Source organism: Dipodomys ordii, unplaced genomic scaffold, assembly GCF_000151885.1.
Source record: "Dipodomys ordii isolate 6190 unplaced genomic scaffold, Dord_2.0 Scaffold3, whole genome shotgun sequence".
NCBI lineage: Eukaryota > Metazoa > Chordata > Mammalia > Rodentia > Heteromyidae > Dipodomys > Dipodomys ordii.
The window spans coordinates 1,463,505-1,490,002 of NW_012267219.1; the positions used below are offsets into that span (position 1 = coordinate 1,463,505).

Consider the following 26,498-nt stretch of genomic DNA (forward strand, 5'->3'; position numbering starts at 1 on the left):
CCCAAAAAAAAAAAAAAACAACTTTATTTTTGAGTCTGATGTACATGGATCCTCCTGTGTCAGCCTGCATTGTGCTGGGAGATTACAGGTCACCACACCGCTCCAGACTTTTTCCTTTCTTTTTTGCCTATCCTGGGGCCTGAACTCAGGGCCTGGGCACTGTCCCTGAACTTTTGCACAAGGCTAGCACTCTACCACTTGAGCCACAGCACCACTTCAGGCTTTTTCTGTTCATATGGTACTGAGGAATCAAACCCAGGGCTTTATGCATGCTAGGCCAAGCACTTCTCACCAAGCCACATTCCTAGTTAGTAGTATACATTAGTTATAGAGTGGCTTTCTTTGTCTTTTTTTTGGGGGGGGTCCGGTTGTGGGGCCTGAACTCTGGGCCTGGGCGCTGTCCCTCAGCTCTTCAGCTCAAGGCTAGTGCTCTACCACTTGAACCACAGCGCCACTTCCGGCTTTTTGCTTATGTGGCGCTGAGGAATTGAACCCAGGGTCTCATGCATGCAAGGCAAGCGCTCTACCACTGGGCTACCTTCCCAGCCCTAGAGTGGCTTTATTGTGACATTTCCACGCCGTCTACAATGTATCCTGTCTGCAGTGTGTCCTTATTATCACTCCCTTATCTCCCTGCCCTCTTAAAAGAATTTCAGCAAGTTTCATTGTTCCGTTTTCATTTGGGCAAATAAAACCACATTCATCCTTATTCACATTCAATTCAAGCTTCCTGTAAGCCATATCTGAGGATGTTTTCCAGTGATTCTCAACTAACTATACGATGAAAATGGAAAAGTTCCTTTAAGACCAAATGTCATACTTTCTCTAAAGAAGAATTAGCTAACCTTGTTTCTGCTGGGTCGACAGCAAGTTAGCTTATAAAAATGCAAAGTCCATTCCACAGTCCACACCAATCTATAAGAAAATGGAGGACTTCGCCAAGAAACTGCAACTCCCAAGAAGCAATGAGAGAAATCGGAAGCCCTGGCTCTTTCCTGGTCTGTACCTCTCCGTCCTAGACAGGAAAAGCGTGCTCACGTTGAAATAATATATTCATAACAAAACTGGAAAGCTGAGGGTACTGGTAAAGCCAATTCGAAATACTTCGCTTTCCTACAGGATTAATTTGATCTCATTTGCCCTCTGATAGCGGCTGAAAACGATTCTTACTCTGATTGGACAGTCCCGCCCTTAGAGGGCGGGAAAAGGGGGGGGGAAGGCCGAGAGTAGCGGAAGTGACGACACTAAGAACGCCAATAAATAGTCGTAGGCGGAACTTGGCTCTCTCTCGGCCTTAGCGCCATCTTCCTTGGTGAGTGGCGTTGTGTTCTGCCTACAATCCATTAACATCTGACCTCTATATTTACCATCTCCGGAGAAAACTAACTATAACCTTTTTCTCTTCCTTGGCAGGAACAACTGCGCCATGAGAGCCAAGGTGAGCGGTTTCTAGCAGGGAGATTGGGAGTTGGCAAGGGGGAGATCCCAACAAGGAAAGACGGCCGTGCTTCTCAGTCGCAGCATTCTATGTTCGGGCGGTGGTCAGCATACTTTGGGGGGGAGAAGGAACGAAAGGTGTCCGTTGGACCCTGGAGGGTGTTCAAACGGGTGTAAGAAACGGACTTGGGGTCTTATATCAACCTATGGTCATTGTTAATGCTACGTCCAATCCTTCATACAAGCTAAGGGCTTGCTCAGTTTATAACCCTGTGGTGTACGTCTGTATTTTGTTAATAAGGATCTTTTTTTTTCTTTTCCCTTTGCCTCATAATCGGGTTGTTAGTGGAGGAAGAAGCGAATGCGCAGGTATGTTGAGACAACTCGCCTGGGAGGATTCCCTTGGACAAAAAAAAAAAAAGGAACTGTGAGAAAAACAGTTTTGCCTCGGCAGAATCAGTGATTGATTAACCCCCTACATGCACTGGGGAGGAAAAACTGGTTTGTAAACAGCATGTCTTCTCGTGTGTACTTTGCAGGCTGAAGCGCAAAAGAAGAAAGATGAGGCAGAGGTCCAAGTAAACCAGCTTGTGCACCCGTCGAGGCCAGAGGAGCAGGAGGAAATAAGGAATGCCGTAGGCCGGGACGCTGAGTTTGTTGGACTGCATGCCGCTGTGATTTTCCAGTGGATCTAGAAACTTCCATCGCCAAGATCGTCTCTGAAAGACACACCTTGCTCATAACCAAGCATCCCCTGATGGTCCTGTGCCCCGGACCTGTGACATTCTGGACTAGTTCTGTTCATAGTTGTGGCCGAGTGTGACGCGTGTACAATAAACCATCTCTTTTGCTGTTGCAGCTGAACTTTGAAATCGTCTTGTCTTTTACGTCCTCATTACGACTGCGGGGGGCGGGTTGTGTGGATCGTTGCTGGTTAAGCGGTGTCAACACTCTATATGGTGTCAAAAAGTTAACCCGGGCAATATCTTGGGTGCTAGGTGTGGGCGGCGTGTGCTGGGGTTTGGAGCCATGTGTGCGCCTGAGGGTATGTTCCAAGGTTCCGGTAAAAGTTCGAGTTTGCACCGTACTATTACTAAGGCGTGCTCGGTGTTTTTCGGTAGCTGGGGCTCCTTAAGGTTGCTGGGTCGTGTTGCCATGGTGACGCGCAAGGGTTGTTGGGAACTTCCTGCGGCTTATCGCGCCGCTTCGCATACCATAGAGTATGGTTCCGGGTCTGGCGGCTAGATCGTCGCCCTTCCGCAGGAAGCGGAAGAGCGGTGGAGTGGGCGGCTCTTTGTCGAAGCTTGAGGACCGGCAGGCGGCAGCAGCAACTACGGCGGCGGCGGCAGGTGAGGGAGGCGGGAGACTTAGGTGGAGGCCGCGCCCGGAGGGGAGGAGTCGGGGCTGGCCCAGCGGCTGGGCTCCGCTGGCCCACACGAGGCCCCCCCAAGAACCTATCTGGCTTTTTTTCCTCGCAACCCAAGACAGGGTCCCTTTTCTGACTGACCCGGCTTCGCGAGCAAACGCCAGCTTCGTGACGTCACGGCCCTTCCCCTCCCTTCATCTTGATGTCACCTAGACGCCCTCCCCCCTGCACCGGCTTCACTTCCTTAGTGTCCTTTTCGCTGGTCTCATGGCCAAGTGCCGGAGCTACTGTCCTCAAGTACAGAAGAAGAAGCTAGAAGACTTGCTTTAGGGAAACTCTCAGGACTTTTCGCAAACTCTAGGTGTTGGGAAGCGTCACAATCACCGACCCCCCAGTCTAATGTGCCATCCCATGTGCTGTCAGTTGCCGCTCTTCCTTCGGCCGTTCTAACTCCCGGCCCTAGCCTGTCCTCTGGACCCCCACATCCTCCTTTATCTCGAGGTAGAGCTTCCTCCACCTACTGTTCATTGAAGATGGGTTTTCCAACTCATCTTCCCAGTCTGAGTCACTTCTATCCCTTATTCCCTTATTATTCTTTTTTTTTTGGCAACTTCTCTCTTTGACAGGAAAAGTTGCCGTTTTGTCCGACTTCGTTCCTATTTATGACAGCTACCTCAGAGTTCTCCCACCCAAGTTTCTGTTTATTTGTTTTTGTTCAGAACCCAGCAGTGATGTGGAGGTGGAGACCCACAGGAGTCCCCGACTTCACCTGAGCTACCTCAGGTACTAATTCTGGGAGAGTTGGGTGGGGAGAAGTATATCTAATTATCTGTTCTGGTGGGATTTGTAGTGTGGGTCAGGCTTGGGTAGATGGCGACTTATTCTTCACCTGATGGTTTCTCTTTTAGTAGAAGTTCACATCTTAACCAGGTGGCTCATTCCTATACAACTAACTACTCAGGAGGCTGAGAACTGAGGATTGAAGTTCAAAGCCAGACTAGGCAGGAAAGTCCTAGAGACTCTTATCTTGGATTACCTACCCAAAAGAAAAGCTGGAAGTGGAGCTGTGGCTCAAGTGATTGAGTGCTAGCCTCAGGCCCGAGTTCAAGCTCCAGAATCGGCAGCGCACACGCGCGCGCGCGCGCACACACACACACAGTTGGCATTTTCTCTTTTACCACTTTCTTTTATTCTTCCCTACTTACTGTTTGTGTTTATTTTTCTAGTCCTGAGGCTTGAACTGGGCCTGCTTGCTGTCCCTGAGCCTCGTTATGCTCAAGGCTAACAACTCTACCACTTGAGCCAAAGCACCACTTCCAGCCTTTTCTGAATAGTTTATTGGATATAAAAATCTCATGGACTTTTCTGCCTGGGTTGGCTTCAAACCACAATCATCAGATCTCAACTTCCTGAGTAGTTAGAATTACAGGTGTGAGTCACCCACATCTGACTTGGGCTACTTACTTTTGGAGGAGATATGAAGACCTCTTCTTTTGTACAAATTTTTGTGTAACTCTGGCTCTGATCTGGTCTGTTTTCTTAGGGTGATCTTAAGGCAAGAGGGTTGGATGGGGAAGTCAAAGCTAACAGAATCAGGAGAGATCAGTTATACCTAAGGGGAAACAATGTGAAATCCTTTTGAACAGCAGGGGGAGCCTGAACACTATGAAAGGTTTAGGAGGTAAGACACGTGGTAACTAGGACTCCCAGTTTGTTGGGAGTGAGGGCCTAGAGGGGGGTGCTAGAACTGGGGCAGTGGACTGGCATTCCAGAGCTCTCTTGGGAAATAGATTTAAAAAGCTTTTATAGAGGCTATAAATAATTAGTGTCTTTATGGGGTAAGGAATGGCGTGGTTTGATGTCAGTGGATCTTCTCATGGAAGGGTTAGGGGAGTGAGTGGGGACTGGGCAAAAGTCCATTGTTCCTATCAAATTTACTTCTTCACACCTTGACCTTGCCACAAATGGTTTTACCCCGGGGTGGGTAGTGGTGGCTGGAAATGGAAATTCTAGTTTAGAATATCTCCCCTGAAGTGGAGGGGGCCAACTTTCCATGGTTGAGCATGGTAGTAAGAGAAAACAATAGTGACAGAATAGCAACAGCCCTCAAACTGGTAACAGTAGGCTCTTCGTCAAGGATTCCTTAGGTTCTAGAGATCTGGTAGATACAGAACTCTCACCTGTAATCCCATGGAAGAGTAGTTAAGGAAATATTTTACTGGTACCCTACTGTCCGTAAGCAGCCAGTCGTTAGGGCACTATTCCAGTCTCCTGCTAGCCTATTCAGAAACCAACAACAGTTTTAATTTCACTTCCATGAGTTTAATAAGGTCATCTTAGAAGGGAAGATAAAATCCAACACTCCCTGCCCCCTCCTGGGCCTATCACTGTTAGTTAGATGAGGTGGCTTCACCCCAACTCCCTCCCTTAGCCAGGCAAGTGTGAATCACTCTGACCAAGACCAGGTGCATAAGGGCTTGGGCAGGACTTCTGGCCAAGTCCATCAGAATTCCTGTCTCTCAGATTTGCCACCTCCAAAGCCATTGCCTCACTGGACTGCCTGCTCTACACACAGGAAGAGAGGGGGGAATCTCTGGTGGAGTCTGGTTTGACAGATCTGACACATTTCCCCTCTTCCTGCCTCCCCCTTCCCTCCTTTTTTTTTTTAGCAGTCACCAAGAGTGGCAAGAAAAGGAAGAAAGCCCTGACGTAGCAGGGACCAGGATGCCTGACCGGGACAGCTATGCCAACGGCACTGGAAGCAACGGTGGCGGCCCTGGAAGCAGTGGCAGTGAGGAGACGGGTGTGGCAGGAGCAGGCAGTGGAGGAAGCAGCTCGGATGCCATCTGTAGAGACTTCCTGCGGAATGTGTGCAAGCGAGGCAAACGCTGTCGATACCGTCACCCAGACATGAGTGAGGTGTCCAACTTAGGGGTGAGCAAAAATGAATTCATCTTTTGCCATGACTTCCAGAACAAGGAGTGTAGCCGCCCAAACTGCCGTTTTATCCATGGCTCCAAGGAGGATGAGGATGGCTATAAGAAGACAGGAGAGCTTCCCCCTCGGCTGAGGCAAAAAGTAGCAGCTGGCCTGGGCCTTTCACCAGCTGACCTGCCAAATGGAAAGGAGGAGGTCCCTATCTGCCGTGACTTCCTCAAGGGTGATTGTCAGAGAGGAGCCAAGTGCAAGTTCCGTCACCTGCAACGGGATTTTGAGTTTGATGCTCGTGGTGGAGGCGGCACTGGAGGTGGGGGCTCCACAGGCTCAGTTCCCCCAGGAAGACGTCACGATCTTTATGATATCTATGACCTTTCTGACAGGGGCTTTGAGGACCATGAACCAGGCCCCAAGCGCCGGAGAGGTGGATGCTGCCCTCCTGATGGCCCTCATTTTGAGTCATACGAATATAACTTGGCTCCACCCCGAGGGGTGGAATGTAGACTACTAGAAGAAGAGAATGCCATGCTCAGGAAGCGCGTAGAGGAATTAAAGAAGCAGGTCAACAACCTGCTGGCCACCAATGAGGTACTTCTGGAACAAAACGCCCAGTTCCGCAATCAAGCCAAGGTCATGACCCTGAGCTCTACTGCACCAGCCACTGAGCAAACTCTAGCCCCCACTGTGGGCACTGTCGCCACTTTTAACCATGGCATTGCCCAGACTCACACTACGCTCAGCAGCCAGGCTCTACAGCCTCGTCCTGTGTCCCAGCAAGAACTGGTAGCCCCTGCTGGAGCTCCAGCGGCTCCCCCAACTAATGCTGCACCTCCTGCTGCTCCACCACCCCCACCCCCACACTTGAACCCAGAGATCACGCCACTCTCAGCTGCTCTGGCTCAAACAATTGCCCAAGGAATGGCTCCCCCACCTGTCTCCATGGCTCCTGTAGCTGTATCTGTGGCTCCTGTGGCTCCTGTGGCTGTATCGATGGCCCAGCCCTTAGCAGGAATCACAATGAGCCACACCACCACTCCCATGGTGACTTATCCTATTGCTTCCCAGAGCATGCGCATCACAGCCATGCCGCACTGATGGGGCTAAAGGACATTCCCCTGGTGTAGCCTCTCAGGGCTGAGGTCAAGGGGCCCTTGCCCACTCGCCTAGCCCTTCCAACCCTGTCTGAAGGGCTCCCTCAAGAACTAGGACAAGAGAACAAGGAATATGCTTCTGAGGAGCATTTCCTGAGGTGGAATTGGGCAGGTGTGTTCTCATCTGTCTTTTAGGAGTGCACTCTTGTCCTTCAGGCCTCACTCAAGTGGTGGTTTGCGTAGAAGTTCAGACTGAAGCCAGCAGCAAGGAAGGACTGACTGAGGGTCTCTGTCCTCGGTGCTCAGCAGGAAGTTGAGGACATCCCTGGTTATGTCCTTTCTTCTGAACAGCACAGGTTCCAGTACTGGTTTTGGAAGAAAAAGTGCCCCATCCAGAGGGAGATCCAGGAAAGATTGGGAAGTGGGTGGCCAGAGAGAAGATCTCATAGGAGCCTTCAAATGATTTGTGGCCCAGTTGGTTTGAATAATACAGAAATTGCTCCTGGGCCCCTGGGAAGGCCGGGACCATAGTACTCCAGCCCAAAGACTAGGGGAGCATCCATTTACCTAGCTTGGTCTGGATATCTGTAGAGCAGGGCCCACTACTTTCCAAAGAAATAAAATTAACTATTATTTTTAACAAATGGAGGCAGTGAAAACTTTCTTAGATATTCTTTGTGGAAAATGGGAGCATAAAATAGATCTAATGCCAAAATGGGGTAAAAACCCTACCCTCACATAGCCTGGGTAAGTTGGATGGATGCCATCATAGATGGCTAGGGACCAAATGGAGCCTTGGGGAAGGCACTCTGGGGGGTAAAAGCTTTGGAGCCACCTAGTCTAGTTTAAAAATAGTCCCATCTGTTTCTGGTCTCTGTCTGCATGTGCTGTTCCCAGGTTGTCTTAGTAACAAGGGCTTCTAGGGTCATTCAGGGGGGCAGGTACTAAGGAGGGTGTATGTGCTCAGAAATGGGGTTGAGATGTTATGGAGTTAGCAGATAATTCCCTTAACTCAAACAGCAGGGCAGATGGCATGGCCTCTCTTGAGTTGTTGATAGCAGTTATGTCCCTCCAGCTCCAAGCCTTCTCTAGTGGCAGTGTCTTAAGCCTTCAAAGGGTTGGGAGGGGCTAGGAAAAGGGAGTTCTTCTGAGGACACAAGCTTCAGGGTTCATTTCCTTTCTTTGGTCTCTATACTTAAGACCAGAGGTTTTATATCCACTTAAGGCCAGGGACCCCAGTGACCAAAACTTCAGTTCCTCCGCAGCTCATGGCTAATGTAGGGGAAACAACAGGTGTCTGGTGCAATGGCACGGTGGTTTGGAGGGCATGCACAGTGATGCTGTGTGTACTTCCCTCACTGCATCTTCAGCTCCCTCTTTCTGGTAAGGTTGGCAAATCAGGTTTGGAGATGGTGGGCTAGTTACTGGGGTAAAAAAAAATGCCTGGCACAGTAGACTGTTCCTGTAGTCCCAGCTTCTCAAAAGGCTGGGTCTGGGCAAGAGGACCACTTGAGCCTTGAGAGACTGGTTGGGCACCAGTCTGGGTAACACTGAGACCCCTATCTCTGAGGGAGTGCTAAAGAAAAAAGTAGGCAGAATTGCTTATGGATTTTTAAAAACAACACATTGGTAAGCTTAATGTTCAGTTTCTGGTGCAATTTTGGATTATTAAAAGATGGCTTAGGAGCATATAGAAATGTGAATATAGATACCAACATGAATTCTCAGTTAAAATCTTAATTTTATTTTCTTGTTTCCATTTCCAGAGGTGAATTTGGGCAAGTGTAGACATAGTCTGCCTTGTATTAGTATATATCAGCTATGATTACCAGTAATACATTTGCAATTGGCCAATTTGGGCTTTTGTGCCATACTGGAGCTTGAATTCTGGGTCTCGAGTATATCCTTGGCTTCTTTTTATTTATTTATTTTTGTCAGTAATGGGGCTTGAACTCTTAGCCTGGGCACTGTTCCTGAGCTCTTCAGCTCAAAGCTAGCTTCTCTACCACTTGAGCCACAGTGCCACTTCTGGTTTTCCAGTGGTTAATTGGAGATAAGAGTCTCGTGGACTTTTCCTGCCCAGGCTGGCTTTGAACCACAATCCTCAGATCTTAGCCTTCTGAGTAGCAAGGATTATAGGTGTGAGCCACCAGGACCCTTTTTTTTTTTTTTTAATCACAACTGGCAATATCACTTGAGCCATCCCTCCAGTTGTAGCTCTTTTTGTTGGTGTAGGGCTCTGCCACTTTGAGCTGCAGCTCTATTTCCAGTTTTTTGAGTAGCTAATTGGATATAAGAATCTCACTGGAACTTTTCTGCCCGGGCTGGCTTCTAACCCACATCCTCAGATCTCAGACTCCTGAGTAGCTAGGAATATAGGTATGAGCCACTAGTGCCTGGCCAGTTGCAGCTTTTAGCTGGCTAGCTGGAGATACATTGTTCAGCTGGCCTTAAACTATGATTCTCAGATTAGCCTCCTGAGTAGTTAGGATTATAGATGTCAGCCACTAGAGCCTAGCCAGTTGTGTTGCTGTTTGTTTTGGGTTTTTGTCTCATTTAACAGTCACCGAGTGACCTTGTCTGATGCTGTGTTTTATGAGATTGTTTTATCCAGCACAAGAACTCATCAGCCAGCTTTGAGAAACATACCTGTCCTGACAATTCAGAAGTTTAGGTCTCTGTGTCATGTCAATTCCTGGGTGTCCAGAGCTTCTTTCCTGTTTCATCTATAAGTGATCGCAGAAAAGAAAAAAATATGAGTCAGAGTAGTAGGATTTAAGTGATATAATAACCTTTGTCCCTAGTGAATATTGCTAAGTGCCTTAATCCTAGAGCAATCTCTAGTCTCTAGTAATAAGCTCAAGGGCTATGTTTTGTTTTGTTTGTTTATTTATCTTTATTTAATTTTGTTGGTTCTTCTGCTTGAACTCAGGTCCTGGGCACTGTCCCTGAGTTTTTTTTTTGCTCAAGGTTTGTGCTCTACCACTCTGAGCCACAGCTCCAACTTTGAGTTTTTTGTTAGTTAATTAGAGATAAGAGTTTCAAGGACTTTATTGCCAGGGCTGACTTCATACCATGATCCTCAGATCTCAACCTCCTGAGTAGCTAGGATTACAGGCGTGAGCCACCAGTGCCAGGCTTTTTTTTTTTTTTTAATTTTTTGTGTTGGTCCTGGGGCTTGAACCCAGGCCATGGATGCTGTCCCTCAGATTCTTTTATTCAAGGCTAACACTGTACTGTTGCCATAGTTCCACATCTGGCTTTTTTTATAATAATGTTTCCACACAGGAAAGTCCAGCCCCTGCCTACTGGCTTGAAACCATGATCCTCAAATCTCAGCCTTCTGAGTAGTTAGGATTACAGGAATGAGCCACAGGTGCCTGACTTCTATGTTTTATTATTAAAAAGGAGACTAAAAATACAAAAAGCCTATTTAAGGGCAAAGAGTGTATGTAGATCAGTAGTAGAATTTAGTATGTGGGAGAGGCTCTGGCACCAGCACTATAAAGCAAAATGAAACAAAAAACATTCATCAGGGGCTGGGAAGGTGGCTCAGTGGTAGAGTGCTTGCCTTGCATGCACGAGGCCCTGGGTTCGATTCCTCAGCACCACATAAGAAAAAAGCTGGAAGTGGCGCTGTGGCTCAAGTGGTAGAACGTTAGCCTTGAGCTGAAGAGCTGAGGGACAGCGCCCAGGCCCAGAGTTCAGGCCAAAAACCAAACAAACATTCATCAGTATATACAAGAAAGAAAAAGTAAGCCGGGCGCTGGTGGCTCACGCCTGTAATCCTAGCTACTCAGGAGGCTGAGATCTGAGGATCACGGTTCAAAGCCAGCCCAGGCAGGAGAGACTGTGAGACTCCTATCTCCAATAAACCACCAGAAAACCAGAAGTGGCGCTGTAGCTCAAGTGGTAGGGCGCTCGCCTTGAGCTGAAGAGCTGAAGGACAGCACCCAGGCCCAGAGTTCAAGTCCCATGACCGACAAAAAAAAAAAAAGAAAGAAAAAGTAGGGGCTGGGAAGATGGCTCAGTGGTAGAGTGCTTGCTTGCATGCATGAGGCCCTGGGTTCGACTCCTCAGCACCACATAAGCAGAAAATACCGGAAGTGGTGCTGTGGCTCCAGTGGTAGAGCACTAGCCTTGAGCTGAAGAGTTGAGGGACAGCGCCCAGGCCCAGAGTTCAGTACCCACGACAAAGAAAGGGGCTGGGAAGGTTGCTCAGTGGTAGAGAGAGCGCTTGCCTTGCATGCATAAGGCCCTGGGTTTGATTCCTCAGCACCACATAAGCAAAAAGAAAAGAGCCGGAAGTGGCTCAAGTGGTTCCAAGCCAGAAGTGGTGCTGTGGTTCAAGTGGTAGAGCACTAGCCTTGAGCTGAAGCTCTGAGGGACAGTGCCTAGGCCCAGAGTTCAGGCCCCACAACTTGACCCAAATAAAAAAAAGAAGGAAGGAAGAAAAATAGCCAGGTGCTGGTGGCTCACACTTGTAACCCTAGCTACTCAGGAGGCTGAGAGCTGAGGATTGAGGTTCAAAGCCAGCCCAGGCAGGAAAGTCTGTGAGACTCTTATCTCCAATTAATCACCAGAAAACGAAGTGGTGCTGTAGCTCAAGTGGTCAAGCGCTGAGCTGAAGAAAAAAAAAATCAAAGTGTCTGTTGTATGGAATGACTAAAATACTGGGCCTGTCTCCCCTTAAAATACCGTTTAGGGAGTCAGGCACCAGTGATTCACGCCTGTAATCTTAGCTACTGAGGAGGCTGCGATCTGAGGATTGCAGTTCAAAGCCAGCAGGGGCAGAAAAATCTGTGAGACTCTTATCTCCAATTAACCACCTGAAAACCAGAAGTGGTAAAGAGCTAGCTTTGAGCTGAAGAGCTTAGGAACAGCACCCAGGCTGAGTTCAAGCCCCATGACAGACCAAAAAAAAAAAAAGTACTGCTTAGGGATAAAACCTAGAACTTGTGGAGGTGAATGTGGAGATTAATGCAGTAAATTCATATAAGAGCCACCTGGAATCTCCAGTTGGCACACAAAATCAAAATTTGGGGCTGGAGTTGTAGCTTCGTGGCAGAGGACTTGCCTAACATGCTTCATCTGGGATCATTTCCCAGCACTGTTAAAAAATAAAACCTTGAACTCAGGGCCTGGGTGTGGTCCTTGGGTTTTGTTTTGGTTTTACTCAAGGCTAGCACTCCCTGTACCACTGAAGCCACAGTTCCACTCCCAGCTTTTGTGATAATTAATTGGAGTCACAGTCTCACACTTTCCTGCCTCGCCTAGCTTCAAACAATGATCCTCAGATTTTAGCCTCCTGAGTAGCTAGGATTACAGGTGTACAGTGCCTGGCTGTATCATGTACTCTAAATGTAAGTTTTAGATAGCTGTTGCTAAATCAGAGTTGTATGTGAAAAAATAACCCTGTAAGAAAAGGCTGAAGGGGGTCAGGCATTGGTAGTTCATGCCTATAATCCTAGCTCCTCAGGAGGCTGAAATCTGAGGATTATGATTTAAAGCCAGCCCAGACAGGAAAGTCCAAGAGACTCATATCTCCACTTAACCAGCACAAAAGTGGAGCTTAAGTGGTAAAGTTCTAGCTAGCCTGGAGCCGAAATGCTCAGGGACAGCATCTAGGCCCTAAGTTGGAGCAGAAAGAAAGAGAGAGAAAAATGGAAAGGAAAGAAAAGAGAAAGATTATATATGTAATCCTTGAATCCTACCTATTTAGGAGGCTGAGACCTGGGGGTTCCAATTTTAAAGCCAGCTCAGGCAGAAAAGTTCTCAAGAGTCCATCTTCAATTAACCAGCAAAAAGCCAGGCTAAGCGTGTAGCATAAGTGACTGAGTACCAGTTGTGAGCAGAAAAGCCAAGCAACCCTGGTAATTAAGGAACGGGAAAGGAAGGGACAGGGAGAGTGAGAGTCAGAAAAGAATGAAAAAGAAAGAAAACAAAAGAAGGAAAGGAAGTGAGGAAGAACACTAAAGAGAAACTCAGTAGATGTTTTCAGATGTTTGAAGGGCTGCTACCTGGGAAGTTGAGGCAGGAGAATTACCTAACTCAAAGCCAGCCTAGGCAGCTTAATTGAAATCCTCTCCAAAAAAAAAAAATGACTGAGAGGGCTGGGAAGGTGGCTCAGTGGTAGAGCTCTTGCCTTGCATGCATGAGGCCCTGGGTTCGATTCCTCAGCAACACATAAGCAGGAAAAAAAAGCCGGAAGTGGTGCTGGGGCTCAAGTGGTAGAGCACTAGCCTTGAGCTGAAGAGCTGAGTGACAGCGCCCAGGCCCAGAGTTCAGTACCCACGACAAAGAAAGGGGCTGGGAAGGTTGCTCAGTGGTAGAGAGAGCGCTTGCCTTGCATGCATGAGGCCCTGGGTTCGATTCCTCAGCACCACATAAGCAAAAAGAAAAGAGCCGGAAGTGGCTCAAGTGGTTCCAAGCCAGAAGTGGTGCTGTGGCTCAAGTGGTAGAGCGCTAGCCTTGAGCTGAAGAGCTGAGGGACAGCGCCCAGACCCAGAGTTCAGGCCCCACAACTGAACCCCCCCAAAAAATAAATAAAATATAATAATCTTAAGACCAACTCTTCCCTCTTCAGCGTGCAATTAATGTAGTTTTAAGATCCCTGAACATCATCTACCTCTAAGTAACAAAAGTTATCATCATTGTACCTTGTACCTTTCCATCATAAACCTACATAATACTGTAGGTTTTTTTTCTTCTGCTGGTCGTGGGGCTTGAAAGGCTAGCACTCTACTACCTGAGCCACAGAGCCACTTCCAGCTTTTTCTGTTTATGTGGTACTGAGGAATCAAATTCAGGACTTCATGTTAGGCAAGCATTCTACCACTAAGTCATATTCCCTCTCCCTACTCTTTTTTTATTTTTCTTGTCGGTGGTGGGGCTTGAACTCCGGGCCTGAGCGCTGTCCCTGCACTCTTCAGCTCAAGGCGAGTGCTCTACCGTTTGAGCACCACTTCCGGTTTTCCAGTGGTTTATTGGAGATAAGAGTCCCACGGACTTTCCTGTGGGGCTGGCTTTGAACTGTGATCCTCAGATCTCATCCTTCTGAGTAGCTAGGATTACAGGCATGAGCCACCCGCGCCCGGCTCTCTCCCTATTCTAGATTCCTCTTTTTAATGTCCTATAAATTCCTCAGAATTAGGAAATTCTTGGAAAATATTTCCTGCTACTGTGGAGCCTCCCCCAGCCTCTCTGAAGTCAATTTAGTCTTAATTTTTCCTCTATGATATAGATAGATGAACAACCCAGAGATTTCCAGAAAGTCCTACGTCTTACTTGCTCCTCCATCCACCTGCCCTCCCCCCCCCCTCTATTTCTGAGTCTTCCGATTTTTCTAGAGAAAACCATTACAAGTTAGGGGCCTGGGGTCAGAATAGACCTGGTTGGTCATCGACAGCTTTCATTCCATATAGGGTTATTTCCTTTCCTTTGTAAGGGCAACTAGAGGGAAAAAGGGAGGGGGGAAGGAGGGAGTGTGGATTAGGAATGTGCTTAGAATATTAAAAGTTGGGGAAAGTTGACCAGTGAACAGAAAGACCAAATCCTGCCAAATCGTTCGAATGAGCAGAAGGAAACCCTGGCCACCCACAAGCATCTCAACTTCGCAAATCCAGCTTTTCTAAAATCCAGGAATTGGCCCTGCGGCTCTACCTGACGTCACGCCACAGGGCTCCAATCCCACGTGGGAGGAGGACTGGATCCTCCTCTTTAAATAGCACACCACGCCTCTTTTTTTATTGCCAATCAAATATTGCCCTTTAGCCCCTTTCCTCCTTTTTCCCGCCAGCCCAGACCGCCCATCCTCGGCTCTCTTATCCAATCGGGGAGGTCCTGTCTTACTCAAAGCGCGCTCCCTTCCCCGCAGGAGGGGCGGGGCTTCAACCTTTGACTCCACCTCGGTGGATGCGGCGCGGACCAACCCAAACCGTCGGGAGTGGGGGCGTGGCTTGGGGGGTCCCCTCCCCTGTCTTGAGGCGGGGGGGGGTGAGGGGGGGTCACGGCTTGCTAGCTGGATGCACGCAGTCAGAGTAGGCAGGCAACCTCCAGCTGGGTCGGGCGGCTCCATGGAGCGCTCTCCCGGAGAGGGCTCTAGCCCCAACCCCGAAGACCCTAACTCCAGGCCCATGGACCAGCCCTCTGTCCCCTCCGATCCCCCCGACCACCCTCCTGCTGCTCACTCCAAACCAGACCAGGGTTCCGGGGTCCCCCCTGCCGGCCCTGGCGCGGCTGGTGAGGCCCTGGCTGTCCTGACTTCGTTCGGGCGGCGGTTGTTGGTGCTGGTGCCGGTGTACCTGGCCGGGGCAGCGGGGCTCAGCGTGGGTTTCGTGCTCTTCGGCCTCGCCCTCTACCTGGGCTGGCGCCGGGTGCGGGAGGAGAAAGAGCGGAGCCTTCGGGCAGCGAGACAGCTACTGGATGACGAGGAGCGGCTCACGGCCAAGACGCTGTACCTGAGCCACCGAGAGCTACCTGCCTGGGTGAGCCACCCCTCTGGCACAGCTCCCTTCTGCAGCTCAGGTCTGGCTCCCTCCCGGCCCCTAGAGGCAAAGTTTCCCCCGCGCTCGAGGACGGAGCCCCCGGACTTCCACTTGGTCCCGCTAGCCGGCGGGCCGGGCCCGGGACTCCCCACCCACCCTTCCAGCGCGGCCGGCTGGGTCCTTCCACAGAATCCGGACCGTCTTCCTCTCCTCTTGGGCAAGAGCGGTGTAAAATCGGGGGCCCTCCGAGGCCACCCCTGCACCCCCTTCCTGCCTGCTTCTGGAGACGCTGCTCCTGCTCTGCCCCCACGGCATCCTGGCCCGCGTCCCTGCTCGGAGTTCCCTGCGTCTTTCCTTCGCCTTTGCCACACGGTCTTTCTTTTCTAACCCACGGGCGGCCGTAAAGTTTGCCTCTTTCCCACTCCTGTGCCCCGGGGTGCCGCGGCAGCCTGGTGTAGCTGAGCCCTAGCAGCACCTGGGCTGACCGGCCCCGGGGCGCCGGGAGCGGCGGGGCCGCCGCACCGCGGAGGCGTGGGTGGGGCGGGGTGGGGGAGGCCGGGAGGAAGGCGGTGCGGCCGCTGCAGCTCCCGCGGCCCTCGCTGCGCCCGCCGGCCACACCCTTTTCCGGACTTGTGGGTAGCCCGCTTTCCTCAGCAGACCCAAACCCTATTTCTGCACCCCTACCCCCCTCCACACACCCAGAGCTGAAGCACATGCTTCTCTCCGGTTTTACAGACGCTCTGGATCCGTTACCCGCCCCACCCTGCCACCTGCAGAGGTGCCCCCTAGTTCGGGCGATCGGACAGACAGTAGACAGTCAGACATCACCACACTTCCCAGACACTACACTGGGAAGAAGAAAGCCTTCGGTGGCTCTCGGGGACTTGTAGCCCAGGCAGCAACTGCCTGTCCCAGCTATCCAGCATGGAGATGAATCCTCCTTGCCGCACACAGAACACACTTCCTCATGGAAGAGGTCACATAGGAAGAGTGGCAAAGAGAGAAGGAAAGGAAGGAGAGAAGAATGAAAGAAAATAGAAGGAAAAGGAGGCACACAGAGAGGCCTCCATAGCGCTTCTCCCCCTCCCTGCTTGAGGATGTTACTCTCTTCTTCATCTTCTGAGTAGGGGAGTCCCAGTCCAGCCAGAGGAGGAGGAGGGCAGGCTGGACAAAGGATCAGGACTCCTCCAATCCAATCCCAGGATCCCTGGAGCTGTGGTTTGTCAGGACCTCCCCCTCTAGAAAGAATGTGCCCTATTCCTTCCTCCCCCTCTCTGACCTATTAGCTGTCATTTAGTGTCTATGAGCTAGCCACACAGCATCTTTGTGTGGCCTGCACCCTGCTAGCTCCGCTTATTCCAGAGATCTCGGCACACCCTAGTTCTGAGGAAAGAAACCTCTGGACATGCGCCAGCTCCTGGATCTTAGGAGTCCCTGCCAAATGGTCATGTTCCCTGTCCTCTGTGGGCCTCCCACTGGCTTCTTAGGAAGCACAGGGTCACTGTGTCTGCCTTCTCCACCTCCAGGTCAGCTTCCCAGATGTGGAAAAGGCTGAATGGCTAAACAAGGTGAGGACTGCCCTGGGTTTTATTTTTTCTAAGGGGAAACTGGGGCTTCATTTCTTTTGCTGATCCCTGCCACATCTCACTTCTAGCTGGAGCCTAGTTTCCAGAGCTGTCCTAAGGGGAGGATTCTGAAGGACCCTGATTTTAGAGGGAAGATGGGTTTCTGTGACCATCTCCCTTTCTTCCTAGATTGTGGCCCAAGTCTGGCCTTTCTTAGGCCAGTATATGGAGAAGCTTCTGGCTGAAACTGTAGCTCCAGCTGTTCGGGGATCTAACCCCCATCTGCAAACATTCACATTTACAAGAGTGGAACTGGGTGAAAAGGTACGTATGTTTGGGAGGAGATGGTCAGGAAGCCTGGATTAATGTCCAAAAGGGAATGGGAGGGGGTCTTCCCTTTCCCTCCTGCTTCTCTCGAGACCTCCTTTCTCTCCAGCCATTGAGAATCATTGGAGTCAAGGTTCACCCTAGCCAGAGAAAAGAGCAGATTCTGCTGGACTTGAACGTCAGGTAACATTACTCACTATTCTGTTTCCCTATCAGTGGGCGGACCTTGGTCACTCCTGGGTCCACTACTTTACTCCCCCGACCCCTTATTCCAACTTACTACTTACCTTCTTTATTCTCTTTCCCACCACCTCCCAGCTATGTGGGTGATGTGCAGATTGACGTGGAAGTTAAGAAATATTTCTGCAAAGCAGGGATTAAGGGCATGCAGGTGGGTCAGAATGCCAGGGGCCCTCGTAGTGGAGTCTCTCCCCCAAGGTTCACAGCATATATGGACGTAGGAGGTTGGAAACCTTAAGGCTGGGAAAGACTGGGAGGACAGAGGGCCTTTTCTGTGGAATAGTTTGATCTTCTCTTCTTGCCCTTCTCTTCTCCTCTCAGCTACATGGCATCTTGCGGGTGATTCTTGAGCCACTTGTGGGGGACATTCCTATCGTGGGGGCTGTGTCAATGTTCTTTATCCGACGCCCGGTAAGGAAAACATTAAGGTGGGATGGGGAAACAGGACTGGGGGGGTAAAAGTAGGTAGCTGTGAGGACTAAGGAGAGGATTTATAACAACTGGGAGCTGAGTATTGGTGGCTCACGTCTGTAATCCTAACTACTCAGGAGGCTGAGATCTGAGGATCATGGTTCAAAGCCAGCCCTGGCAGGAAAATCCACGAGACTCTTATCTCCAATAAACCACTCAGAAAACCGGAAGTGGTGCTGTGTCTCAAGTGGTAGAGCATCCATTCCCCTTGAGCTGAAAAGCTGAGGGATAGCACCCAGGCCCAGAGTTCAAGCCCCACAACCGACCAAAAAAAAAAAAGAACTGGGGGTGGGGGTGGACAGGCACTAGTGGTTCATGCCTGTAATCCTAGCTACTCCGGAGGCTGCGATTTAAGAATCAATGTTTGAAGCCAGCCTGGGCAGAAAAGTCCATGAGACTCTCATTTCCAATTAACCTCCAAAAAACAGGAAGTGGGACTATGATTCAAGTGGTAGAGTGCCAGCCTAGAGTAAAAAAATTTAAGGAACAGTGCCCAGGCTGGGCAGGGATGGGGGGAGAGAGAGAGAGAGAGACTCTGAGAGAAAGGGAGGGAAAGAGGGAGGGACAAAGAAAAAGAGAGGAAAGGGGAGGGGTCTGGACACACTGGATGGGTATGCCTATGCTCTTTTGGGTTTGTTCTAACCCTGTGCTTTTCTTCCAGACCCTGGATATCAACTGGACAGGGATGACCAATCTGCTGGATATCCCAGGAGTTAGGTATTAGGAACCTACTAAGTGACTCAGCCTTGGGTTGTATGTTGAAGGGATACAAAGCAGTGAAAGATGCAGCAGTGTCCCCTGAGACTTTAGCACTAGTGGAGGAAATAAGACCTCTGGGAAATTTCATCTTGTGATTTATTTTCTTTGTGGAAGAGCATGCGTTTTGGTAGGGAATAAAAAGGGCTAATGGAGCCTGTAATATTAGTGTCTCAGGAGATTGAGATCTGAGGATCATGGTTTGAAGCTAGCCCAGGCAGGAAAGTCCATGAGCCTCTCCTCTCCAACAGACTACAACAAAACTGGAAGTGGAGCTGTGGCTCAAGTGGTAGAGCTCTAGTCTTGAGCAAAAAATCTCGGGGACAGTGCTCATGTCCTGAGTGAAAGCCCTAGTACCAATACCAAAAGAGAGAAGCTGGGCACCGGTGGCTCATGCCTATAATCCTAGTTACCTGAGGATTGGGGTTCGAAGTCAGCCTGAACAGAAAGGTCCCTGTGAGACTCTTATCTCCAATTAGCCACTCAAAAACTGTAAATGGTGCTGTGGCTCAAAATGGTAGAGCATTAGCCATGAGTCAGAGTTCAGAGACAGTGCCCAGGCTCTGAGTTCAAGCCCCATGACTGACAAAAAAAAAAAAAAAACACCAAAAAACAAAAAAAAAGACAGTGAGAAATGGAAGGGCAATACAGAAGAGACAGTGAATCGAGGTGCCCGTGGCTCATGCCTATAATCCTAGCTACTAGGATAGAGTGGTAGGGCACTCGATTTGAGCTGAAGAGCTCAGAGACGGCGCCCAGGTCCAGAGTTCAAGCCCCACAACTGAGAGAGAGAGAGAGAGTGTGTTAAGTGGTAGTGAGTGGTAGTTATTAGCAAATTAGGGTAAAAAAAAGTATCAAGGCTTTTTCTTTTCTTTTTGGCTGGTCATAGGGCTTGAACTCAAGAGTCTGGGTGCTGTCCTTGAGCTCCTGCTCAAGGCTAGTGCTCTACTTAATTTTGAGCCACAACATCACTTGTTTTTCTGGTGGTTAATTGAAGATAAAAAGCTTCAAGGGGGGCTGGGAAGATGGCTCAGTGTTAGTGCTTGCCTTGCATGCATAGACCCTAGGTTCGATTCCTCAGCACCACATAAGCAGAAAAAGCCAGAAGTGGAGCTGCGGCTCAAGTGGTAGAGCGCTGGCCTTGAGCTGAAGAGTGCAGGGACAGCGCCCAAGCCCAGAGTTCAAGCCCCACGCCTGACCAAAAAAAAAAAAAAGCTTCAAGGGACTTTCCTGCCTGGGGTTGACTTTGAACCTCGATCCTCAGATCTCAGCCTCCTGAGTAGCTAGGATTACAGGCATGAGCCACTGGTACCTGGCTAAAGCTGCTTTTCAATAAAGGGTTTGTCTCTTTATAATAGGAAACAGTTGGTTTGGGTATGCAAATAAGAAGTTGGGGCTATATTCCTTTTCTATTTCCCCAATGAAGTTCACTCTCTGACACCATGATCATGGATTCCATTGCTGCCTTCCTTGTGTTGCCAAACCGACTATTGGTGCCCCTTGTGCCTGACCTTCATGATGTGGCCCAGTTGCGTTCCCCTCTGCCCAGGGTATGGCTTCTTCCTTGCTAGTTGAATCCTGTTCTCTAGAACTCTGAGCTAGGTCCTTAGAGTCTCTCACTAATTGATTCCTAACCCCAGGGCATTATTCGGGTTCACCTGCTGGCTGCTCGAGGGCTGAGTTCCAAGGACAAATATGTGAAAGGCCTGATTGAGGGCAAGTCAGATCCCTATGCAATCGTGCGGGTGGGCACCCAGACATTCTGCAGTCGTGTCATCGATGAGGAGCTCAACCCTCAGTGGGGAGAGACTTATGAGGTAAGAAGCCAAGAGGGAGTCGGCTATGTGAAATAGGCTTGGAGAGGTCATGGGAGAAGATACTGATTGGAGGGTCCTCATGGCTGCAGCTTGTAAAACCTTAGCCCCCCCCCCTTTTTTTTTGGTCTGTTGTGGGCCTGGGCGCTGTCCCTCAGCTCTTCAGCTCAGCTTGAGCCACAATACCACTTCCGGCTTTTTCTGCTTATGTGGTGCTAAGGAATCGAACCCAGGGCCTCATGCATGCAAGGCAAGCACTCTACCATTGAGCCACCTTCCCAGCCCAGGCCTTAGCCTTCTGTGTTCTCCAGGTGATGGTACATGAGGTCCCAGGACAGGAGATCGAGGTGGAAGTGTTTGACAAGGACCCAGATAAAGATGACTTTCTGGGCAGGTGAGACTCCACCTATGTTAAGATTCTAAAGGCCCTGTGCTATTGAGGTCCTAGAGGTAATTATATTTTCTGAGACTACGATTCATTCATGTATCATTTTCCCTTTCCATCTGACCATACATACACATATACATGCACACACACATATGCACATACACATACACACCAAGATCTCCTGAGTGTAAGGAAAAGGGTCTGGGATCTGCCAGTTAGTTCTGGGTAGATGAATGAAGGCCACTGACATACTATTGATTGTAACATTCTACTTTTCTCCTTCTCTGCCTCTCCCCCGATCCTTCAGAATGAAGCTGGATGTAGGGAGGGTATTACAAGCTGGAGTACTGGATGAAGTAAGTTGGGAGAAGAGGAAATTGGGAGTGACCGCACCCTCTGGGCAGGCAATAACTGCTACACTGGTGGGGAAGTGCTTGGGTAGCATCTGATACCTACAACACTTTCTTCTGCTTCTCTCCTCAGTGGTTCCCTCTACAAGGTGGGCAAGGCCAAGTTCACTTGAGGCTAGAATGGCTGTCACTTTTGCCAGATGCAGAAAAGCTAGAGCAGGTAAGCCTTGTGGAGTAGCAAGCGGGCAGGGGAAGTAGTCTAGGAATGACCAGGACCCAGGTCTGACCATTTCTTCCTTCCCTCGGCTCAGGTCCTGCAGTGGAATCGGGGCATCACCTCTCGGCCAGAGCCCCCATCGGCTGCCATCCTCGTTGTCTACTTGGATCGGGGCCAGGATCTTCCCGTGAGTTGGGTTCCTGGGTAACTCATGGGAACAGAAGCCCTGAAGGCAGCATTCCCAACCCCTCCCTGGTTGAGGATGCAAATTTGCCTGCCTGCTGGGCTCCTGAAACAGCCGTGATGCAAGCGTTCCAAGGTGGGGGTCAGGCCCACCCCAGGAAAGAGATACTGGTGTGATCCCCCAATGATGACTTCTGAATTCTACCCTCCCCCACCCAGCTGAAGAAGGGGAACAAGGAACCCAATCCCATGGTACAGCTGTCAATTCAGGATGTGACCCAGGAGAGCAAGGTGAGCCCAGGACACTACTGTGGGGGGCATTATATCGGTCAGGGGAGGGTTCTTTATGGAATGAAGGCTCCCCTTTAGGATGCGTATATGTCAGGGGACATAGTTCAAGTGGTAGAATGTTTGGCTTACGTGCCTGAGATAGCAAGGGATTTCTGGAAAAACAGGAATAGTTGTTTAGTATTTTCCCTATTCCATCCTCCCCATCTCCAGGCTGTCTACAACACCAACAGCCCAGTGTGGGAGGAAGCTTTTCGCTTCTTCCTGCAAGACCCTCGAAGCCAAGAGCTTGATGTACAGGTAAGATAAAAAAAAAATTTTGAGTCTGTATGCGTATACATACTTGTATTTGAAATCGAACTCTGGGCCTTGTGTTCTCACTCTTTTTTCATGGTTAAAGCCAGCCCAGACAGGATAAGAGTCCATGAGACTCTAATTTCCAATTAATCACCAAAAAGATGGTGAGATTGTGACTCAAATTATATAGCTAGCATTGAGGAAAAGGAAGGAAGAAGGAAAGGAAAGAAGGAAGAAAGGAAGGAAGGGAGGGAGGGAGACAGACAAAAAACAAACAAAACCTAAGGAACAAGTACCCAGGCCTTGAGCTCAAGGTCCGCCCCCCCCTCAAAAAAAAAAACGTTGGAGTAGTCTGTGATAGGAAAACAGGAATGATGCTAGAGCTATGTTCTTGTGCCTCTGTATGCTGCTCTTTCCCCTAATCTTTTCACTAAATTCCCTTCTCCTGTGCTTGTAGGTGAAGGATGACTCCAGAGCCCTGACTCTAGGGTCACTGACCCTGCCCCTGGCTCGACTGCTGACTGCTCCGGAACTCACCCTGGACCAGTGGTTCCAGCTCAGTGGTTCTGGCCTAAACTCCAGGCTCTACATGAAACTGGTCATGCGGGTATGGAAAAGGAAAAAAAGTACAGAGGATTGGGGAGCCCTGGGAAATTCTTTTTTGGGGTTTTTTGTTTTTTGTTTTTGTCGGTTGTGGGCCTGAACTCTGGGCCTGGGCACTGTCCCTCAGCTCTTCAGCTCAAGTTTAGCCCTCTACCACTTGAGCCACAGGCGCCACTTCCGGCTTTTTCTGCTTATGTGGTGTTGAAGAATCAACCCAGGGCCTCATGCATGCAAGGCAAGCACTCTACCACTGAGCCACCTTCCCAGCCCGCCCTGTGAAATTCTTGATAGAGTATAGAAGTGGAGCCCACTGAGATGAAATGGGCTAGTATATGTAGAAGCACCTATAGTAAGTATACAAAAGCATGTTTACTGACTTGACTGGGGGAAGAATATGTGAATTAAGAATGGGAGAGGCAGGAACATTCTAGAGATGAGCCTAGCCAAGACAGCAATCTGATTTCTCTGTCAGATCTCTACTTGGACCCCCAACTCCTCCACACCTTGCTTGCTATTGGTTAGCTGAACATTCTTAATTCTACAACTATACTACCTTTCCCAGATCTTGTACCTGGATTCATCAGAAATTTGCTTCCCTACTGTACCTGGTACTCCTAGTGTGTGGGACATGGATAATGAGAGTCCCCAGAAAGGCAGCAGTGTGGATGCCCCGCCCCGGCCCTGTCACACGACTCCTGATAGCCAGTTTGGGACTGAGGTAAGTTGACAGCTGGAAAATACTAGGGTCTGTTTGCCTACTGTAAGTGTGCAAGACCTGCTGCAGACTTAGTTCGGAGAATTCTTGTTCCATTGACTGCCATCTGGTGCCCCATCTGCCCATTTTGGCACTACTGGGATTTGAACTCAGGACTCTGCACTAGTTAGGCAGGTGATCTACCACTTGAGTCATACCTCCAATCCTTACCTTTCCCTTTTGCAGAACGTACTTCGGATCCATGTATTAGAGGCCCAGGACCTGATTGCCAAAGACCGTTTCTTGGGGGGACTGGTGAAGGGCAAGTCTGACCCCTATGTCAAACTAAAGCTGGCTGGACGAAGCTTCCGGAGCCGTGTTGTCCGGGAAGATCTCAATCCCCGCTGGAACGAGGTGTTTGAGGTCAGAACTGAGACTCCCCTGAGTCTGCCCCATTCTTCCCTCACAGTTTTAAGACTGGTCAAAAATCTCTGGTTCAACTCAGAAAACCAGAAGTGGTGCTGTGGCTCACGTGGTAGAGTGCTAGCCTTGAGCTGAAGAGCTGAGGGACAGCACCCAGGCCCAGAGTTCAAGCCCCACGACTGACCAGAAAAAAAAAAAAAAAGAATTCCTTTTTGTCTGCACTATTTTCTCCTATTAGGTGATTGTCACATCAATTCCAGGCCAAGAGCTAGACGTTGAGGTCTTTGACAAGGACTTGGACAAGGATGATTTTCTGGGCAGGTGAGAGGGTGAAGCCCTGGTGGGCTGATAGAAGCTGGGTTTCTGTAGGCCATGTAATATGACCATCAGCCTCTTGTCTTAAATCTTTCCTCCACAGGTGTAAAGTAAGCCTTACCACAGTCCTAAACAGTGGCTTCCTTGATGAGGTGAGCACGGGATTAGGATCCATCCTTGCTGAAGTTGACCCATGCCTCTTTTGTCATTTCCACTCCCACATTCGCAAGCCATTTCCTGCCTGTTTCCCCAGTGGCTGACCCTGGAGGATGTCCCGTCTGGCCGCCTGCACTTGCGCCTGGAACGGCTGACCCCCCGACCCACTGCTGCTGAGTTAGAGGAGGTAAGAGAGGGTTCTGGAGGAGAAAGGACCGGGATGGGGCTTCTCTGAGCTTCCCAGGCACTTGCCAGCCCAAGTGTCAGCTCCCCGCCCTGTGCGCTGTGTGCCCTCCTAGGTGTTGCAGGTAAACAATTTGATCCAGACTCATAAGAGTGCAGAGCTGGCAGCTGCCCTGCTGTCTGTCTACCTGGAACGGGCGGATGACCTGCCGGTGAGAGCCACAGTTCCCCAGGCCTTTACTCCAGCTCCCTTAGGTGTGAATGATCCTCATGGCCCCTTACTTTCTGAAAATGGTGCTGAGACAGGAAGATTGTCCAGGGCCATGAGGGTGTGGCTGTTAAGTGAAAATGGAGACTTAGCCACTGGCTGTGGCTGTAATTTGTGAGGTGATCTAACTAGGTTCAAATTTAAGACAACACGATTATTGTCTTTCCAGCTCCGAAAAGGCACCAAGCCTCCCAGCCCGTATGCTACTGTCACTGTGGGAGAGACTTCTCATAAAACGAAGGTATTAGGAAATACTGTGCTGTTGTGAAGGGAAGGGAAATGAGTAGAGGATTAAGCATCAACTACTGACTATAATCTCTCATCTCCACCAGGCTATTCCCCAGACGTCAGCCCCTGTCTGGGATGAGAGTGCCTCCTTCCTCATCAGGAAGCCACACACTGAGAGCCTGGAGTTACAGGTACTGTGTATATTTAAGCTATTCCACAAATATTTATCAGCTTCCCTCCACAGAATAGGCACTGAACCAATTAGAAATGTAATAGCAAAGTCATCCTTATGAAGCTCAGTCTCTTGCAGGAGAGAAAAAAGAAACAGAATAAACCAGGTGCCAGTGGCTCACGCTTGTAATCCTAGCTACTCAGGAGGCTGAGATCTGAGGATCGTGGTTCAAAGCCAGCCTGGGCAGGAAAGTCTTCTGGAAAGCCAGAAGTAGCACTATAACTCAAGTGGTAGAGCACTTGCCTTGAGCTGAAGAGCGCAGGGACAGCACCCAAGCCCACAGTTCAAGCTCCACGACTGACCAAAAAAACAAAACAAACAAACAAAAAACCAAAGAGTACTTTCAGAATAATAACTAGGTAGAAAGATATGAAGGGTTTTTCTTGTGGCGGAGGAAGGGTTCCACCAGACTGGAGGAAGTGGGTAGAGGCAGTAAGAAAGGCATTCTTAAATGACTCTTGACTTTAAAGATGGATTTTTTTTTTCTGGTTCTAAGACATGAACTCAGGGCCTGAGCACTGTCCCTGAGCCTCTTTGTACTCAAATCTAGCACTCTACCACTTGTGCCACAGCACCACTTCCAACATTTTCTGAGTAGTTTTTTTTTTTTTTTTTTTGCAGGGGTGGTGGGGGGAGGTGGGGGGAGGGGGAAACACTCCTAGTATAGGGGCTTGAAACTCAGGGCTTTGAGTTTTCACTTGGTGTTTTCCCCTCAAGACTAGTGCTCTACCACTAAGCCACAGCTCCACTTTTGATTTTTTTACTTTTTCCTGCTCAGGCAGGAAAGTCTGTAAGACTCTTACCTCAATTAGCCAACAACAACAACAAAAAAAACGGCAGTGGAAGCCAGGCACCAGTGGCTCACGCCTGTAATCCTAGCTACTCAGGAGGCTGAGATCTGAGGATCTTGGTTCAAAGCCAGCCCTGGCAGGAAAGTCCATGAGACTCTTATCTCCAATAAACCACTAGAAAACTGGAAGTGGCGCTGTGGCTCAAGTAGTAGAGTGCTCTCCTTAAGCTGAAGAGCGCAGGGACAGTACCCAAGCCCAGAGTTCAAGCACCACGACCGACCAAAAAAAAAAGCCAGGGGCTGGGAAGGTGGCTCAGTGGTAGAGCGCTTGCCTTGCATGCCTGAGGCCCTGGGTTCGATTCCTCAGCACCACATAAGCAAAAAGAAAAAAGC

At 49.6% G+C, this 26,498-nt stretch overlaps 3 protein-coding genes and 1 long non-coding RNA gene across 7 annotated transcripts in view; all 4 read left to right on the forward strand.

Annotated features, from left to right (window-relative positions):
• Pa2g4 (proliferation-associated 2G4, 38kDa) overlaps positions 1 to 1,195 on the forward strand; it is a 10,983-nt gene extending 9,788 nt beyond the window's left edge. Inside the window, exon 13 of the mRNA XM_013018330.1 lies at positions 1,151 to 1,195. Coding sequence (XP_012873784.1) covers positions 1,151 to 1,195 — 45 coding nt within the window. The remainder of the gene's footprint in view (positions 1 to 1,150) is intronic.
• A 53-nt stretch (positions 1,196 to 1,248) lies between these two features.
• LOC105987891 lies at positions 1,249 to 2,305 on the forward strand. Its single transcript, XR_001175178.1, has 4 exons — positions 1,249 to 1,312; positions 1,414 to 1,438; positions 1,784 to 1,806; positions 1,977 to 2,305. It is a non-coding gene; the product is annotated as an uncharacterized LOC105987891 (long non-coding RNA).
• Positions 2,306 to 2,697: 392 nt separating this feature from the next.
• On the forward strand, positions 2,698 to 7,475 carry Zc3h10 (zinc finger CCCH-type containing 10). 4 transcript variants are annotated; one of them, XM_013019465.1, is made up of 3 exons: positions 2,698 to 2,786; positions 3,523 to 3,586; positions 5,473 to 7,475. In XM_013019465.1, exon 3 carries the CDS (start codon positions 5,528 to 5,530, stop codon positions 6,833 to 6,835), a length of 1,308 nt encoding a protein of 435 aa, XP_012874919.1. In that variant the 5' UTR covers positions 2,698 to 2,786; positions 3,523 to 3,586; positions 5,473 to 5,527; the 3' UTR covers positions 6,836 to 7,475. The 4 variants fall into 4 exon arrangements, with proteins under 4 accessions (XP_012874919.1, XP_012874938.1, XP_012874929.1 ...); XM_013019484.1 differs by having other exon boundaries at positions 2,731 to 2,786; positions 5,476 to 7,440; XM_013019475.1 differs by lacking the exon at positions 2,698 to 2,786 and adding an exon at positions 3,229 to 3,304.
• Positions 7,476 to 14,838: 7,363 nt separating this feature from the next.
• Positions 14,839 to 26,498, forward strand: part of Esyt1 (extended synaptotagmin-like protein 1) — a 16,128-nt gene continuing 4,468 nt past the window's right edge. Inside the window, exons 1-24 of the mRNA XM_013022139.1 lie at positions 14,839 to 15,317; positions 16,844 to 16,885; positions 17,072 to 17,206; positions 17,319 to 17,392; positions 17,528 to 17,600; positions 17,771 to 17,860; positions 18,582 to 18,637; positions 20,103 to 20,226; positions 20,317 to 20,493; positions 20,802 to 20,884; positions 21,186 to 21,234; positions 21,362 to 21,448; positions 21,540 to 21,632; positions 21,848 to 21,919; positions 22,130 to 22,216; positions 22,671 to 22,820; positions 23,379 to 23,534; positions 23,757 to 23,933; positions 24,172 to 24,254; positions 24,352 to 24,400; positions 24,502 to 24,591; positions 24,704 to 24,799; positions 25,025 to 25,096; positions 25,188 to 25,274. Of these exons, the coding sequence (XP_012877593.1) occupies positions 14,856 to 15,317; positions 16,844 to 16,885; positions 17,072 to 17,206; positions 17,319 to 17,392; positions 17,528 to 17,600; positions 17,771 to 17,860; positions 18,582 to 18,637; positions 20,103 to 20,226; positions 20,317 to 20,493; positions 20,802 to 20,884; positions 21,186 to 21,234; positions 21,362 to 21,448; positions 21,540 to 21,632; positions 21,848 to 21,919; positions 22,130 to 22,216; positions 22,671 to 22,820; positions 23,379 to 23,534; positions 23,757 to 23,933; positions 24,172 to 24,254; positions 24,352 to 24,400; positions 24,502 to 24,591; positions 24,704 to 24,799; positions 25,025 to 25,096; positions 25,188 to 25,274 (2,664 nt within the window). The 5' untranslated portion in view covers positions 14,839 to 14,855. The remainder of the gene's footprint in view (positions 15,318 to 16,843; positions 16,886 to 17,071; positions 17,207 to 17,318; positions 17,393 to 17,527; positions 17,601 to 17,770; positions 17,861 to 18,581; positions 18,638 to 20,102; positions 20,227 to 20,316; positions 20,494 to 20,801; positions 20,885 to 21,185; positions 21,235 to 21,361; positions 21,449 to 21,539; positions 21,633 to 21,847; positions 21,920 to 22,129; positions 22,217 to 22,670; positions 22,821 to 23,378; positions 23,535 to 23,756; positions 23,934 to 24,171; positions 24,255 to 24,351; positions 24,401 to 24,501; positions 24,592 to 24,703; positions 24,800 to 25,024; positions 25,097 to 25,187; positions 25,275 to 26,498) is intronic.

Bases quoted from the DNA above. Each gene is read 5' to 3' on its own strand.
- Zc3h10 (XM_013019465.1), top strand. From the start codon at position 5,528: ATGCCTGACCGGGACAGCTATGCCAACGGCACTGGAAGCAACGGTGGC.